Here is a 15,540-nt window from a genome sequence, read left to right on the forward strand (position 1 = left end):
AGAGATCTCTTGGGTGACCCCTTCATGCTAAGGCATACAGTTCCCAGTTCTGGGAATGTGTCAGTAGGCAGCGCACACACATGCATCCCATATAGCTTATTTTAGCAGGAGACAGCAAACGTGAGAAACAACCTAGACTTTTAATACTTTATTTCCATCTATGTATATGGGTGTTCTGTCTTTGCAGCACATGCGTGCCCGGTGTCCACAGAGGCCAGAAGGGAGTATTCCCTCCCTAGGAGTTACTGCTGCTTGTGAGCTGCCATGTGGGTGCTGGGAACTGAGCCTAGATCCTCTGCAATGGCACCAAGTGCTCTTAATTGCTGAGCCATCTCTCCAGACCTCTAAATATATAATTTTAGGTTTCGGTACAACTACATAGAAAAATAACCGGGTGAATGATGAGGTCGGAGGGATGGGAATGGGGGAGACCTCTGTGGAAGGTGACGTTTGAGCTGGTAACTAAGGAAGAATCATGGCTAGCAGTGGGTGGGTGAATTGGGGGACAGAGCAGGCTGTGGGGCTTCAGTTGAATAAATGCTAGTGAGAGGGGCTAAGGTTGTGTGAGGTGTAGAGACCCGTAAGAACACAGCTTGCAGCTCTTGTTCAGGTGTCGCTTGCCCACCCATAACAAGCAGCTCTTAAACCTGGTGGTTTGGAACAGCCATTGAAGTGGGTAGGAGTCACCTTCGAGGGCTCAAGAGCACGGGGCTGTTGGAGGATGGTCGGTCAACTCACAGACAGTGACTACTAGCTGGTCTCTGATCGTCTTGTTCACATGTCTAGCTAGGCCAAGTTTCTTCACAATGAAACTGATGAAACTGGATTCTGAGAGGGCAAACGTATATTCTAGAAGGCAAGGCCAGTCTCAGGCCACCCAGGTTCCAGGAAGGGGGGGGGAGAGGGAGGGAGAGGAGAGAGAGAGACAGAGGGAGAGGGAGAGGGAGAGGGAGACTGCCTCTTGATGGAGCACGTGTGGTTGTGACATTAGCGAGAGATAAAAGGGGTCTCACAGGCTGCCTGCTGCTGCTGTCGCAAACACTGCCGCACCAGGCAGACAGCAAGTCCTTGTAGGCTTGTAAGTGGAAGACTGTTCTGAGAAAGCTGGAATGGCAGGGCCCAAAGTGGCGCCACCCCGACTAGCCAGGAGCTCACTGTGTAGACCAGACAGGCCTTGCACTCAAGAGATCCGGCTGTTTCTGCTTCCTAGGTGCTGGGACTAAAGTAATAAAAACATTTTTAGGAGTGTAATGGGAGCGGGGCATGGTGGGGACGCCTTCAGTCCTAGCCCACCTAGTGTACACAGGAAGTTTCAGGATAGCCAGGGCTATATAGTGAGACCCCATGTCAGAACAAGCAAGAGTATAAATAGGAGAGCAGTTAACGGATGGCAGCTATTGGTTGAGCCTGAACAAGAGGTAGTAGTGGTGAGCATGAGAACTGGTCAAAGTCAGGCCCGGTTTCGGAGCTTTGATAGGTGGGGTTGGTGTAGAATAAAGGTTATGGCCTCGAGGCCAGTAAGTCAGGACTGGACATGTAGCTGCTACATTTGGCTGGAAAACAGTGTTCCTTATTGAGAGAGAGAGAGGGAGGGAGGGAGAGAGAGAGAGAGAACGCTAGGCCAAGCAGGTTTTGGAGGGAAATGAGTTCTCCTTCCCTCCCTCCCTCCTTCCCTCCTTCCTCTCTCCTTCCCTCCCTCCCTCCCTCCCTCCCTCCCTCCCTCCCTCCCTCCCTCCCTCCCTCTCTCCCTTCCTCCGTCCCTCCCCTCCTCTCTCTTTTTCTCTCTCTCTCTCTTTCTTTCTTTCTTTCTTTCTTTCTTTCTTTCTTTCTTTCTTTCTTTCTTTCTTTCTCTTTCTGTAGATCCTGCTGTCTTAGAACCTACTCTTGTAGACCAGGCTGGCCTCGAACTCACAGAGATCCACCTGCCTCTGCCTCCCGAGTCCTGGGGAGACTCCATGACTGTAGGGTTGGGGTCGTCTATTCCTATAGTTGAGGAGTTTGTTCAGGGAACCATTTTCAAGGGCCGAGTCCATCCGCCACACTGTGACAAATGTCTGAGGAGTTAGGTATAAAGAGGAAGGATTGATGTTCGGCTCTGGTCTGTTGGCTCCATGGCTTTGGGCCTAAGGGGAACAGAATATTAGGGATGCAGCAGCCCGAGTCAGAGGCTACTCATCTCAAGAGAGTCCAGGAAGCAGAGAGGGGTCCGAGGAGGATGGGTGTGGGACACAGACGCAGGCGACTTGACCTGCAGACTCTCAGTGACTGCTTCTTCCACATAGCTTTTGCTAAAGTTCTGCCGTATTCCAGAATAGTGCCACCAGCTGGGGACCCAGCATCCGCCCATAAGTCTGTGGGAGCATTTTATATTCGAACTAGAACACTGACTGTGGCCTGGTATGATGTGATGTGAAAGAGAACCAGGATGGTGGGGTCCTTTTTTAAAAATAATTTATTTTTATTTTATGTGTAAAATGGTTTTCCCTGTCTGTATATCTGTGTACCATATGCATGTCTGCCATCTGTGAAGACCAGAAGAGGGTGCTGTACCCCCACAACTGGGGCTACAGATGGTTGTGAGCTGCCATGTGGGTGCTGGGAATCCAGGGCCTTTGGAAGAGCAGCCAGTGCTCTGGTGGGGCCTTACAGACCACACCTGCAGGCCCTCTGCCTTGGGGTAGCAGTCGATGTTACTTCTTGGAGCGCCTGGTTTCCTAGCTGGACCACAGGTGGAGGAAGGCACCTTGGGTGTTTACTGTGGATGAAATGAAGGTGTTGGAAAGTCTAGGTGTCATCCAGGGAGCCTGGTGTCTAGTTTTCTGGGACTGAGTCCTTTGGTTTCCGAAACCTGTTATTTAGCTTTTGCGGTTTCTCCTTGACACTCCAGCTCTACCCACGTGGCTAAAGAAGCCCCAAGACAGCCAGCTGGAGGAGGGCAAACCCGGCTATCTGCACTGTCTGACACAGGCCACACCCAAGCCTACTGTCATCTGGTACAGGAACCAAATGCTTATCTCGGAGGTGAGAGAGGATGGCTTTGTGTGAATGGAAGAGGTTTCCTCCACAGCCTGTCTTGGTGCTTACCCCAGAGCTTCCAAACCCCTGAGGCTGGTCTCGGAGATGTGTGTGGAGCCCTTGGGATTAGCCCTTTTTCATGCAAGTCTGTGTCCTGCAGGACTCACGGTTCGAAGTTTCTAAGAATGGGACCTTGCGCATCAATAATGTGGAGGTGTATGACGGGACATTGTACCGCTGTGTGAGTAGCACCCCGGCTGGCAGCATCGAGGCCCAGGCCCGTGTCCAGGTGCTGGGTGAGTTGGCGTACAAGACGTGCTGGGAGAGTACCTGACCTTTCTGGGCAGAGGAGCAATAGTGAGGGAGCAGAGGGGATGGCCCTGGCCTCTCTCCCTGTCTCAATTCCTCTTCTCCTTCCTCACCGACCCAGAGAAACTCAAGTTCACGCCCCCGCCACAGCCACAGCAGTGCATGGAGTTTGATAAGGAGGCCACAGTGCCCTGCTCAGCCACTGGCCGAGAGAAGCCCACAATTAAGTGGGTACGGGCAGGTGGGTACCATGTGACATAGACTACGGCAGGCAGCTTGTCATATGTGTGTATCTAAGGGACAGGGAAGTGTCCAGCCTGCACCCAGGATTGTGGGGGGAACCAGAAATGTAGGATTGATTGATAGTCCAGTAGAGAGGGGAAAGCTGTCACCACAAAGGGCTCGAGGACAGCACGGGACAGTGCAGATTGTGACTCCAGGCAGTGTGCTATCGAGACCCCTCTTTGTCAGCATCAAAGTAGCACCGACTCTTTGACAAACATGGAGGGGGGTGTGGACCAACTCCCATCTGCCATCCTTATGTCTGTCTTCTTTCTCTATTTAATGCTCTTCCATAATAATTTTTATGTATTACGTTTCCTGAGCAAAGACACACTTATTTTGTTTATTGTTGTTGGACATAGTGGGGCTCGAACCCACGACCTCACACACGCTAGGCAAACTGCCACATCGAGCTACATCCCTGGCCACTTTTTAAACTTTTTATTTATTTAATTACTTAGTTTAGGTTGCTTGTCATATATAACGTCTTGCTGTATAGTCTTAGCCGGCTTGACTTGGAACTCACTGTGCAGCCCAGGCTGACCTTAACTTAGGATCACTCTGCCTCAGCTCCCTGTGTTCTGTGATTATAGGCACCAATACACCTGACCTTTTTTGTTTTGTTTTTGTTTTTTGAGACAGAGTCTCACTCTGTAGACCAGGCTGCCCTCCAGCTCCCAAAGATCTACCTACCTCTCTGCTTCCTGAGGGTTGGAATTAAAGACATGTATCACGATGTCTGGAGCTTAGATGGTTTTTGTTGTTTGATTCTTACTTACGTACGTGTATTGGTGTTTTGCCTGCATGCATGTCTGTGTACTGTGTGAGCCCAGTGCCGCAGAGGCCAGAAGAGGGCACTGGATCCATTGGATGAGTTACAGATGATGCTAAGACTCAAACCTGAGACCTGGAAGAGCAGCCAGTGCTCTTCACTAATACAGCCATCTCTCCAGCTCACCCCTTCCCCCAACCCCACCTACACACACACTTTTTTTTTTTTTTTTTTTTTTTTTTTTTTTAGTAGACCTGACTGACGTGGAAGTTGCTGTCCTTGTAGACCAGGCTGTCCTCAAACATAGATCCTCCTGCCTCTGCCTCTTGAGTTTTGGGATTAAAGTATGCTACCACACTCAGCACTTGTGTGGTTTTTAATTTAACATTAATGTTTCACCTTGATAGTGTGGTGTACATAATATCAGTTTCAACTGCTGTAATGATAATCTCATTGGGTTCATTATCATTTACTAAAATATTCTCTATGAGTTAGAGACTTGGAATGTTAACCTCTCTTTTTATTGCTCTGATAAATCTCTAATCTCAAGGTTATTGAGGTTTATTTTTCTGGATTTAGGTTTGTTTTCTTTGGGAAAGAATTCCAGAAGTGGGATTTTATATATCTAGGTTATGAACATTTTTATAACCATCTGTACAGCTTGCCAAATTGTTCCTACAAGGCTGGACCAATTTCCCATTTGTGCCAGCTGTGGAAATGGAAGTCGGGTTGTGGCTTCTGCAGAGGACTACTCCCTCGTTCAGGTCTGGGATCTTTCTGGAAGAAGGGAGAGCTCAGGTGGAGCTACGATGTGGGATCAGGAGTGAGCCGCTTCTAGGAATGAGATGTAACAGGCAGTGAGGCAAGGACAAGGCCAGTCCTTGGCCCAGTCAGAAGCCTGTGAGCCTGGAAAATTGGGGAAATAAGTCAATAATAGGGGACTTTGAATTTGGACTTTGCCCCTGCGTAGGAAAGAGCGATGGTTTGTTTGGGGTAGAAATGAGTAACCGAGGGCCTTGTCAGTTATCCATGTAAGTCTAGCCCATCCCATCATTTCTCCTGATTGTCTCTGCAGATGGGAGCAGCCTCCCTGAATGGGTGACAGACAATGCTGGGACCCTACACTTTGCCCGAGTGACCCGAGACGATGCTGGCAACTACACTTGCATTGCGTCCAATGAGCCACAGGGCCAGATCCGTGCCCATGTCCAGCTAACCGTGGCAGGTGTGACCAGTGACCCGTGTAGCGTGGGAGCCGGAGTTGGCAGGGCTCGGGGAGTGCCAGCTCCGTGATGCTCTCTGGTCTTTCCCTGTTCAGTTTTCATCACCTTCAAGGTGGAGCCAGAGCGCACAACCGTGTACCAGGGCCACACAGCGCTGCTGCGGTGTGAGGCCCAGGGGGACCCCAAGCCTCTTATTCAGTGGAAAGGCAAAGACCGAATCCTGGACCCCACCAAGCTGGGACCCAGGTAGGTGGCCTCCCCTCCACACTGGCTTTCCCTTTCCTGCCAGGGCTGCTCCCTGGGGGCTGGCAGGTGAACGTTAACGTGACTTCTCTTGCTGCGGCAGGATGCACATCTTCCAGAACGGTTCCCTGGTGATCCATGATGTGGCCCCCGAGGACTCAGGCTCCTACACCTGCATCGCTGGCAACAGCTGTAACATCAGGCACACAGAGGCCCCGCTCTTTGTCGTGGGTACGGCCAGGAAAGGGCGCCCTGCACAGGAAGTGTAGAAGTCTCTCTCCTCTTCCATGTAGTTTGTATGTACAGAGAAGACACGCACACTGGGGGGACTTGGTGTCCTGGCTGGGCTGTCACTTACTTGACATTCCACAGATGAGATGCCTTGGGTCGGCTGAAGGATGCTCTTCCTGAAACGCCTTCTCTTGCACACATGGAAAGAACTTTTTCTGCTCACACTCTGAGAGGTTTCTGCTGAGAGCCTGGTTCCTTGAGTCTGTGGCAACACAGTACACGGTGCTCAGAGCATGCAGCAGGGGCATCTTGTTTATTGTATGTTGAGTGGGAGGCAAAAGAGAGGAGTGGACTGGGCCTTAGTTTCCCCTTCAAGGACCCCCCCCCCCACCAGTGATGTCGCTTTCTTCTACTGGGTCCCGGCTTCTGAAGGTCCCACCGCTTCCCAATAGCGTCAGAGGCTGGGGAATAGGGCTTAACACATGGTCCTTTGGGAGGGAAGCACTTAAGAGCCAAGCTTAGGGCTAGAGAGATGGCTTAGCGGTTACTGTTCTGTCAGAGGACCCAAGCTCTGTCCTTTCCATCCGTCATCAGGTGACTCACAACTGCCTGCAACCCCAGCTCCAGATGACCCCAGGCCACTGGCCACTGATGGCATCTGCACTCAGAGGCACAGATCTGCACATAGACACACACACACACACACACACACACACACACACACACAATTAAAAGTAATAACAAACAAGTCCAAACTTATAAACCAGGTTTGACAGTTCATTACTGTAATCCTGGATCTTGGAGGCTGAGACAGAAGGATTGTCATGAGTTCAAGGCTACATCGTGAATTCCAAGATAGCCTGGACTACAGAATGAGACATTGTCTCAAGCCAAAGAAAAGAAACAAAAACTCTAAGCTATTGCAAGCAGGGAGGGAATCAGGTCAGGATACAAGAGGACCAGAGAAGATGTGACAGGTTTAACAGCCCCAGGCCAGACCTGCCCTAGTGATCTCTGTCCCCGAGAAGTTGTGGCTGTGGCTGCGGATGAGAGGATTTGAAGGGGAAGGAAGTCCACAGCCTTTTCCACACTGCTTTTCGAGTTATGTATCTTGTGGAAAATGGAATGTGGGATCCCTTGGTTGAAGCTGTTGAGGTGGGACGTCAGTGTGTTCTCAACCTCTCCCTCGAAGCTCACCCGATGACTCATGGGACTTCTCTCTCCTGGGCTGCTGAAAGCCAGTAGACTGGCTGGCCACATGGGAACCTACTCTGAGCTGGTTGATAACTGGGATCTAAGGAGGGGCTTCCCAGGGTTAGCTCACAGTGCTGAGTCAGCCAGCACGGTCTGGTTTGCTTGAGTAGCCCCGGCTTGACCTTTCCGTGTGTCTCTCAGACAAGCCAGTGATGGAGGACTCAGAGGGCCCTGGCAGCCCTCCCCCGTACAAGATGATCCAGACCATTGGGCTGTCAGTGGGCGCAGCTGTAGCCTATATCATCGCTGTCCTGGGCCTCATGTTCTACTGCAAGAAGCGATGTAAAGCCAAGAGGTTGCAGAAGCAGCCTGAAGGCGAGGAACCAGAGATGGAGTGTCTCAATGGTGAGGACCCCCTCTAGGGGAGATGGGTCACATGAGCACATAGCGCCCCCCTGTGGCAACTGTGGAGGAAGACCCTAGTACTGCTGGAGATAGAGGGCTGGAGGCGGGGTGTGTGCCTTTCTGACTGCAAGCCTGGCTTCTGAACTGTTTGGCCCAGGTCTCCCTCACTGGAACCTCTTAGGCTAGCCTTCTCTCCCAACTCTTAAAGCACGGATACAGTTGGAATGCATATTCTTGCTTCAACTCTCCCCCTCCCCCCAGTAGTCAGCCCTCAGGGGCAATCTGTCCATCTTTTTCCTAGCCCCTCCCATCATCAGAAGCTCCCTGAGGACATTGCTGGTCTCCACACAGTGTAGGCATTTGCGTGATTTCCCTCTGCACACAAGGTTCAGTGCAAGCCACAGAGCTCGTGTGGGTTTGACATTCCAGGCCAGTGATTGAAATTAGATTCCCACAGCAAGCTGTTGTTGTTGCTCCTACTCACCTGTGTCTGTAAATGGCCACACTCGTGGGAATAGCCAGTTTTTGTGGAATGAAGCAAAGTGGGCGTCGTGGACGACAGCAGGAGATACATCGCCCCACGGGTCCTAGGGACTGAGCTGTGGTAATTAGGGTGTCTTATCTTAGGATATTGACCTGACCCCTTGTTCCAGGTGGGCCTCTGCAGAACGGACAGCCATCAGCAGAGGTCCAGGAGGAAGTGGCTTTGACGAGCTTGGGCTCCGGCCCCTCGGCCACCAACAAGCGGCACAGCATGGGTGACAAGATGCATTTCCCTCGGGCCAGCTTGCAGCCCATCACCACCCTGGGTATGTGGCCTTGCTTCAGGAGACTGGTCTGGAGGCTGGGTCATGGGCTGAGGTGGTTCTGACAGCCTAGCATGTTAGAGGTACCAGGGTGTACAGAGTCACCCCCTGACATGGTGTCAGTCCGGTATCCTGCCTGTCATATTATTTTCTTGATGCTTCATGAAAGTGGTCCTTTTTAAAAAAGAACTAAAGTTAGCCTTTCCCCTAAATTAGGGGAAAAATGTGAGAAATTATGGTTTTGTACTGATTTTTTTTTTTCTTAAGGTACCTCAATACTTAAGGGACCTGGAAAAATGGCTCACCTGCCTAACGGTGCAGCAAAGAGACCATCCTTGTGTCTCCCCCAGTCAGGGGCTCCCTCTGCCTGGGCGAAGGCAGCTGACCAGCGTGGCCCTCTGCCCACAGGGAAAAGCGAGTTTGGGGAGGTGTTCCTCGCGAAGGCGCAGGGCCTAGAGGAGGGCGTGGCCGAGACGCTGGTGCTTGTGAAGAGCTTGCAGAGCAAGGATGAGCAGCAGCAGCTGGACTTCCGGCGGGAGCTCGAGATGTTCGGGAAGCTGAACCATGCCAACGTGGTGCGGCTCCTGGGGCTGTGCCGGGAGGCCGAGCCCCACTACATGGTGCTGGAATACGTGGACCTGGTATGCTGTGGGCTGGAGCACTGCCTGGCAGTGTGCCAGCGGAGGAGGGTTCAGGGGCTGCACTCCTGAGGTCTTGGCTCTTGCTACCTGAACCCTCCCAGTTCTCCAGTACCCGCTGACCCTTTAACTGTGTTCAGTTTCTCCCTGTCTTCCTGGAGATCAGTCCTTAGCTCTGGGGTGTCTCATTCTCTACCCTGCCTTGATGCCCTTCAGGTCCTTGCGCCAACTGGGTTTCTTTGCTTTGTTATTTTTTTCGGCCCATAGCTTGTCACCACTTGAGAACAAGTTTGTCAGAACCTGGCAGGCCTCTTCTCCCTCCCTGTCTCCCTCCTTCCATTTCCTCTTCCTTCCCTCCCTCCCTCTCTTCTTTTCTCTCCTCTCCTCTCCTCCCCTCACCCAGTTCCTCTGCTGGCTCAGGTGTCAGCCCCACCACCAGCCTCTCTCCCCGAGGTTATCATTCCTGGAATCGCCCCTGCCTCTGCCATCCCCATCTTTGCTAGTCCTGGTCTCCTTGGCTCTTCCACTGCCAGAGTGGGAAGGGCAACTCGGACAAGAGAGGGCACCCTCCATATGGTCTATGCCCACCAGGGTGAGGACTGGGTGCACATTCAGGTCAGGGTTTGTCACTGTCTTCCAGCAGGGACCCTACAAGTGCTGACTTGGTTTGATCTTTAGAGCCCACCTCTGGCTATGTCTAACAGAGGTGTTCGCCCTTCCCTCAGGGAGATCTCAAACAGTTCCTGAGGATTTCCCAGAGTAAGGATGAAAAACTGAAGTCCCAGCCCCTCAGCACCAAGCAGAAGGTAAGAACAAGGAGCCAGATCACAGGGTGGGCCGCAGTAGGGGCACTCTTGAGCTTCCTTCACTCAGGCCTCATGCAAGTCCGCCTTCTGTGTTCATTAGCACAGCAGCCCCCTGAAATGTGTTTCTGTCCCCGTTTCATGGACCAAGAAACAAAGGCTTAGCGATATTAAGTGATGGGTTCTAGCTCTGTAGCCTGCAGGTAGCCTGTTGTTGTCATGCTGGCCTCACAGAGGTAGCTGCTCTGGCCCTTGCCCTTTTCTGCGGGAGCTTCTGTTAGAGCAACCTCCCCCCCGCCCCCCTCCCCCCGCATGCCTGCAGCTCTGAGCAAAGGCAGCAGTGAGCACCCCAAGTCCAGAGGCTGCTGGGTTGAGCGTGGCCTTGAGCAGACTTTTTAAACTTGTGTGGAGACTGTGACGTTGCAGGCTGAAGCACTCGGCGTGACACACACGGGAAGTGAGTGGGAGGCCTCGGTGGGAGATGTGGAAGACATCCAGGCCCTTAGGTAGACAGGCGGCTGTGGTTAACAAAGAAGGTTTCCTGGTGGAGAAAGCCATCTGAGTTCAGTTCTCAAGGACAGGAAGTAGCTGAATGACAGGAAGGGGATGGCTGCAGGAGAGGGGACCAAGGTAAGTGGCTAGGACAGGGATGGAGACAGGCTGACAGCTGAGTGTGATGTTTCATATCTATAATCCAGAAGTTGGGGCAAAGGAAGACTTGGAGGCTAAATTTAGTCTGGGATACATGGTGAGCTTGAGGCCAACTTGTGCTATATAGTGAGACCCTGACTTAAGAAAAAGAGAAAAGAAAGCAGACAGAAAGGAAGTCGGTACCTCTGTCTGATACCGAAGTGCTCTGACAGCCGTCACCTTTGCCAAACACCGTCCCGCATGGTCTTACGTCTCATCTTTAGTTTGATGAGCAAGTTTCCAGAAACTGGGATCCATGCCCTTCTAGAATGTAGAACCTGTCAGGTCAGACAGGAGAACCACTTCATGGATCCAGACTTAGGGGTAAGAGAGCTTCCATTCTTCCCAAGGACCCAGGATCCGTTCCCAGCATCAGATGACTCAACCTTCCCGTAACTGCAGCTCCATGGAGATCTGGAGCCTCTGACCTCCCCCGGCCCCAGCACTCAGATGTACAGACCCACACAGATAGGCACACACACACCGTTAAAGAAAGAATAAATCTTAATGAGAAAATGCAGGTATAGCCAGGCTTGGTGGCTCCTGTCTGTAATCTTAACACCCAAGAGACTATGGTACAGACATCCTGAGACTTTGAGGACAATACAGACTGCATTGTGAATCTCAGGCCAGTCTGAGAAAAAACAAAACAACAACAACAAAAACCATTTGCTATTATTTGTGTGTGTGGAGGTCAGAGAACAGTTTTGTGGAGTTGGGTCTCCTGCCACCTTCTTTTACCTCTTTTTTGTTTGTTTTAAGACAGGGTTTCTCTGTGTAACAACCTAGAACTCACTCTGTAGTTCAGGCTGGCCGTGAACTCACAGAGATCTGCCTGCCTCTGCCTCCCGAGTGCTGGGATTAAAGGCATGAGCCACCATGCCCAGCCCTCTTACTTTTAAAAAAAATATATATTTATTTATTTATTATGTATACAATATTCTGTGTCTGTGTGTATGCCTGCAGGACAGAAGAGGGCACCAGACCCCATTACAGATGGTTGTGAGCCACCATGTGGTTGCTGGGAATTGAACTCAGGACCTTTGGAAGAGCAGGCAATGCTCTTAACCTCTGAGCCATCTCCAAAGCCCCCCTCTTACTTTTATGGGGGTTCCAGGTCCTCAGGTTTGCCTTAACCACCGAGTCACCTCACTAGTCCACTATCTCATTTTCATTCCTCCGTGGTTGTATTGGGGTCCCCTTGGGGGTCCTCAGTGAATCTTTGTGCCAGGGAAGACACAGCTAGTAGCCAGTCACATGTCCTGTAATTTCCACAGGTCAAAGGGACCTCTCAACTTTTCTGTTACTCGTGTCTATTTAATTGCTACTTTCAAAAGTTTGTTGTTGTTATTGTGTGCTCGTGTGATTATAGCTGGGCATATGCCGCAGCTCCCCCCCCACACACACCATAGGCTCTGGGGACCTCACTCTACCTTCTGAAGCACCTTAATGGCTGAAGGACTTGAGACTGAACCTTGTGAACACTAGACAGGCGCCCTGCTGAGCCACCCACCCCATAGCTGCTACAGGGCCCCTGTGTCTCCTAGCATTTTCTTTCACTATTTAGATGGGACGACGAGGTGATAGGAGCATACATCATCTTCTTTTAAATTTTATCTATCTTCATGTGCATGGGTATTTTGTTTGCGTGTATTTATGTGTGCATGTGGAGGCCAGAAGGGGGGGTATCAGGTCCTCTGAAACTGGAGTTGTAGACAGTTTTGAGCTACCTCGTTGGTGCTGGGAACTGAACCCACATCCTCTGCAAGAGCAGTCAGTGCTCTGAACCACTGGGCCATTTCATTTCTCTAGCCTTGAGTCTTCTTCTGTAAAACATTTATAATTGGTGTTTCTGTGCGTGTCTGCATCTGCACGCACACCGGCATGCGGAGTTCAGAGGACAGCTTGAAAAAGTTGGTTCTTTCCTTCCACGTGGGTTCCAGAGACCAAGCTCAGGTCATCAGGCTTGGTGGCAAGTGCCTCTGCCTGCTGAGCCATCTCTAGCATTGTCCCCTTCTCCGGGAGCAGTCCTTAGGTCTCTTGGAGTCTGTCTTTTTGCCTAAATCCCGTCTTGGCCAGTCTTGGTATATTTTACTAGGACCTGTTGTATATAGCATTTAGTGCTTGCCTAGTGCTTGTTCAGTCCATTAGCCATGCACTTTTGAAGTGTCGATGCAGGGCTGGAAAGATGATGACTCAGCAGCTTGCTCTTCTGCAGGACCTGAGTCTGGCTCTCAGCACTGAGGACACTGAATGACATCAGTGCTGCCTGTAGCTCCAGTTCCAGGGGAGCTGGTGCATTGCTTGGCCTCTGCTGCCTGAGCACTGGAACTGAGGCCTGATCCATCACGCCTGATTTTTTGAGACAGACTCTATCACCAAACCTGGAGCTCACTGATTGGCTAGCCTAGTTGGCCAGGGAGCCCTTACGTGGGTTCTGGAGATCCACACTCAGGTCCTTGTGCTTGCACAGCAGGTGCTACCCACCAAGCCGTCTCCTCAGCCCCTTAGTGTAATAAACCTTTGAACAACCTCGTGGAGCAGGTAATAGATCCCGTTTTCTGGAGAAGGCAGCTGAGGCTGTTGTGTGGGGTTTCCTAAACAGCCCTCCAGGGGTACTGGGAGAAGTGGACAAGGGTTTGCCATGGTGGTTCCCTTAATCCCTGGTCCTGAGCTGTTCTGACAGGCTGCTTGCTCTCTCACCAGGTGGCCCTGTGTGCCCAGGTGGCCTTGGGTATGGAGCACCTGTCCAACAACCGGTTTGTGCACAAGGACTTAGCTGCTCGCAACTGTCTGGTCAGCGCCCAGAGGCAGGTGAAGGTGTCAGCACTGGGCCTCAGCAAGGACGTATACAACAGGTAGAAGGGCTTGGGGGGCTGCTGGCTCCTTCCAAAGAGAGAGGGGACAGAGGATAGATACAGTGTGAAGGGGTAACAAAGGGCTCATGGCTGCTTAGCTGAAAAGTGAAGGTAGGGGGGGTTGAGGGGTGGGCAGAGTCAAACCATCACCTCCTAAAGGTGAAAAATGGGGGGGCGCTGATGGAGGACAGAGCCTAACCATCCCCTCTCTAAAGGTGAAACGTGGGGGTTTCCAGGGGGGCAGAGCCTAACCATCTCCTCTCTAAAGGTGAAATGTTGGGGGGGGAATGCTGAGGGGGCAGAGCCTAACCATCCCCTCTCTAAAGGCGAAACGTGGGGAGGGGGGAATGCTGAGGGGGCAGGGGCAGCCATCCCCTCTCTAAAGGCACAGCAGGTTGCCAGAGTGGCTCCAAGTCACTGTTGGATATGACTTAAATAATTTATTTGTGCTTCATGCACATTGGTGTTTTCCCTGCTAGTATGGCTGTGTGAGGGTGTCAGATCTCCTGGAACAGGAGTTACAGACAGTTGTGAGCTGCCATGTGGTTGCTGGGAATTGAACCCGGGAAGAGCAACCAGTGCTTCTCTCCAACCCATGACTTTCCTGTAGTGATTGTGTGTGTGTGTGTGTGTGTGTGTGTGTGTGTGCGCGCGCGCGTGCGTGCTAGGTGGTGGCGGCACACACCTTTAATCCCTGCACTCGGGAGGCAGAGGCAGGTAGATCTCTATGAGTTTGAGACCAGCCAGGTCTACAGAATAAGTTCCAGGACATCCAGGGTTACACAGTGAGACCCTGTCTTATAAAACAAAAAACAAAACAATAACCAAAAAACAACACATACACCCCCAAAACAAAACAAAACCCCAGTATTATAATCCTGGAACCAGTTTGGTTTTAGAGGTCGGTGAGAGAGAGAATTTTTTTTTTATATTATTATGTTTACAATATTCTGTGTGTATGTCTGTAGGCCAGAAAAGGGCACCAGACCTCATTACAGATGGTTGTGGCCACCATGTGGTTGCTGGGAATTGAACTCAGGACCTTTGGAAAAGCAGGCAATGCTCTTAACCTCTGAGCCATCTCTCCAGCCCCAAGAGAGAGAATTTTTTATAGCTAGTTCATATGTCATTAACTGTGAACATGGCATATGGCTCCCTCTGTAAGTTCTTGAATTTGGGAGCTATTAGTGTATAGCCTGAGCTTGAAGGCTTAGCCACCACAGTCAGAGATGCTTTAGATTGCCTACATATGCCACTTTGTGGGGTACTCAGCCACCCCAGGTACAACCCACCCCAATGTGCCCAACTATTGCTTTGGTCTTACTTTATTATTAATTAAACCTTTTCTACTTTAAATTTTTATTTATTATTAATTTATTATTATTAATATTTATTATCAATATTTATTTATTATTACTTTTTTGCAGTGTTGGGGATCAAACTCAAGGTCTTACACAAAACCCCATCAATTTTTTTAATTTTTAATTTTTTAAATTTTTTTATTAAAGATTTCCATCTCCTCCCCTCCTCCTCCCCCTTCCCTCCCCTCCCTTCCACCCATACCCCCATTCCCTCCCCACCCCATCAATTTTTAAGAATTTGAAACAGGATCTTGCTAAGTGTCTCAAACTGACACTGTCTCATTGAACTCACTCTGTAGCCTAAAGTAAGCCTTGAACTCATGATCCTCCTGCCTCAGCCTTTCGAGTAGGTGGGGTTTAAAGGCTTATATCACTAGTCCTGGGTTTTTTCTTTTTTTAAATATTTTTTATGGTTTATTTAACTTTATTTTATGTGCATTGGTGTGAAGGTGTCAGATCCCCTGCAACTGGATCTTCAGACAGTTGTGAGCTGCCATGTGGGTGCTGGGAATTGAACCCGGGTCCTCTAGAAGAGCAGTCAGTGCTCTTAACCACTGAGCCATCTCTCCAGCCCGAGTTTTTTTTTCTTTCTCTCTTTCTTTTCTTTCTTTCTTTCTTTTTTTTTTTTTTTTTTGATTTACCTGTTTTTATTTTATGAGTGCTTGCTGGCATGTGTATATATGCACCATGTACATGCCTAGTGCCCGAGG

General features: G+C 50.5%; 1 protein-coding gene across 1 annotated transcript in view; it reads left to right on the forward strand.

Moving 5' to 3' along the window:
• Ptk7 (protein tyrosine kinase 7 (inactive)) overlaps nt 1–15,540 on the forward strand; it is a 64,446-nt gene that overhangs the window by 46,494 nt on the left and 2,412 nt on the right. The window contains exons 8-18 of the mRNA XM_038342536.1: nt 2,888–3,021; nt 3,176–3,311; nt 3,446–3,565; nt 5,454–5,603; nt 5,697–5,847; nt 5,948–6,075; nt 7,471–7,674; nt 8,328–8,483; nt 8,889–9,121; nt 9,844–9,924; nt 13,318–13,469. Of these exons, the coding sequence (XP_038198464.1) occupies nt 2,888–3,021; nt 3,176–3,311; nt 3,446–3,565; nt 5,454–5,603; nt 5,697–5,847; nt 5,948–6,075; nt 7,471–7,674; nt 8,328–8,483; nt 8,889–9,121; nt 9,844–9,924; nt 13,318–13,469 (1,645 nt within the window). The remainder of the gene's footprint in view (nt 1–2,887; nt 3,022–3,175; nt 3,312–3,445; nt 3,566–5,453; nt 5,604–5,696; nt 5,848–5,947; nt 6,076–7,470; nt 7,675–8,327; nt 8,484–8,888; nt 9,122–9,843; nt 9,925–13,317; nt 13,470–15,540) is intronic.

The sequence above is a fragment of the Arvicola amphibius genome, chromosome 9 (genome assembly GCF_903992535.2).
Source record: "Arvicola amphibius chromosome 9, mArvAmp1.2, whole genome shotgun sequence".
Lineage (NCBI taxonomy): Eukaryota > Metazoa > Chordata > Mammalia > Rodentia > Cricetidae > Arvicola > Arvicola amphibius.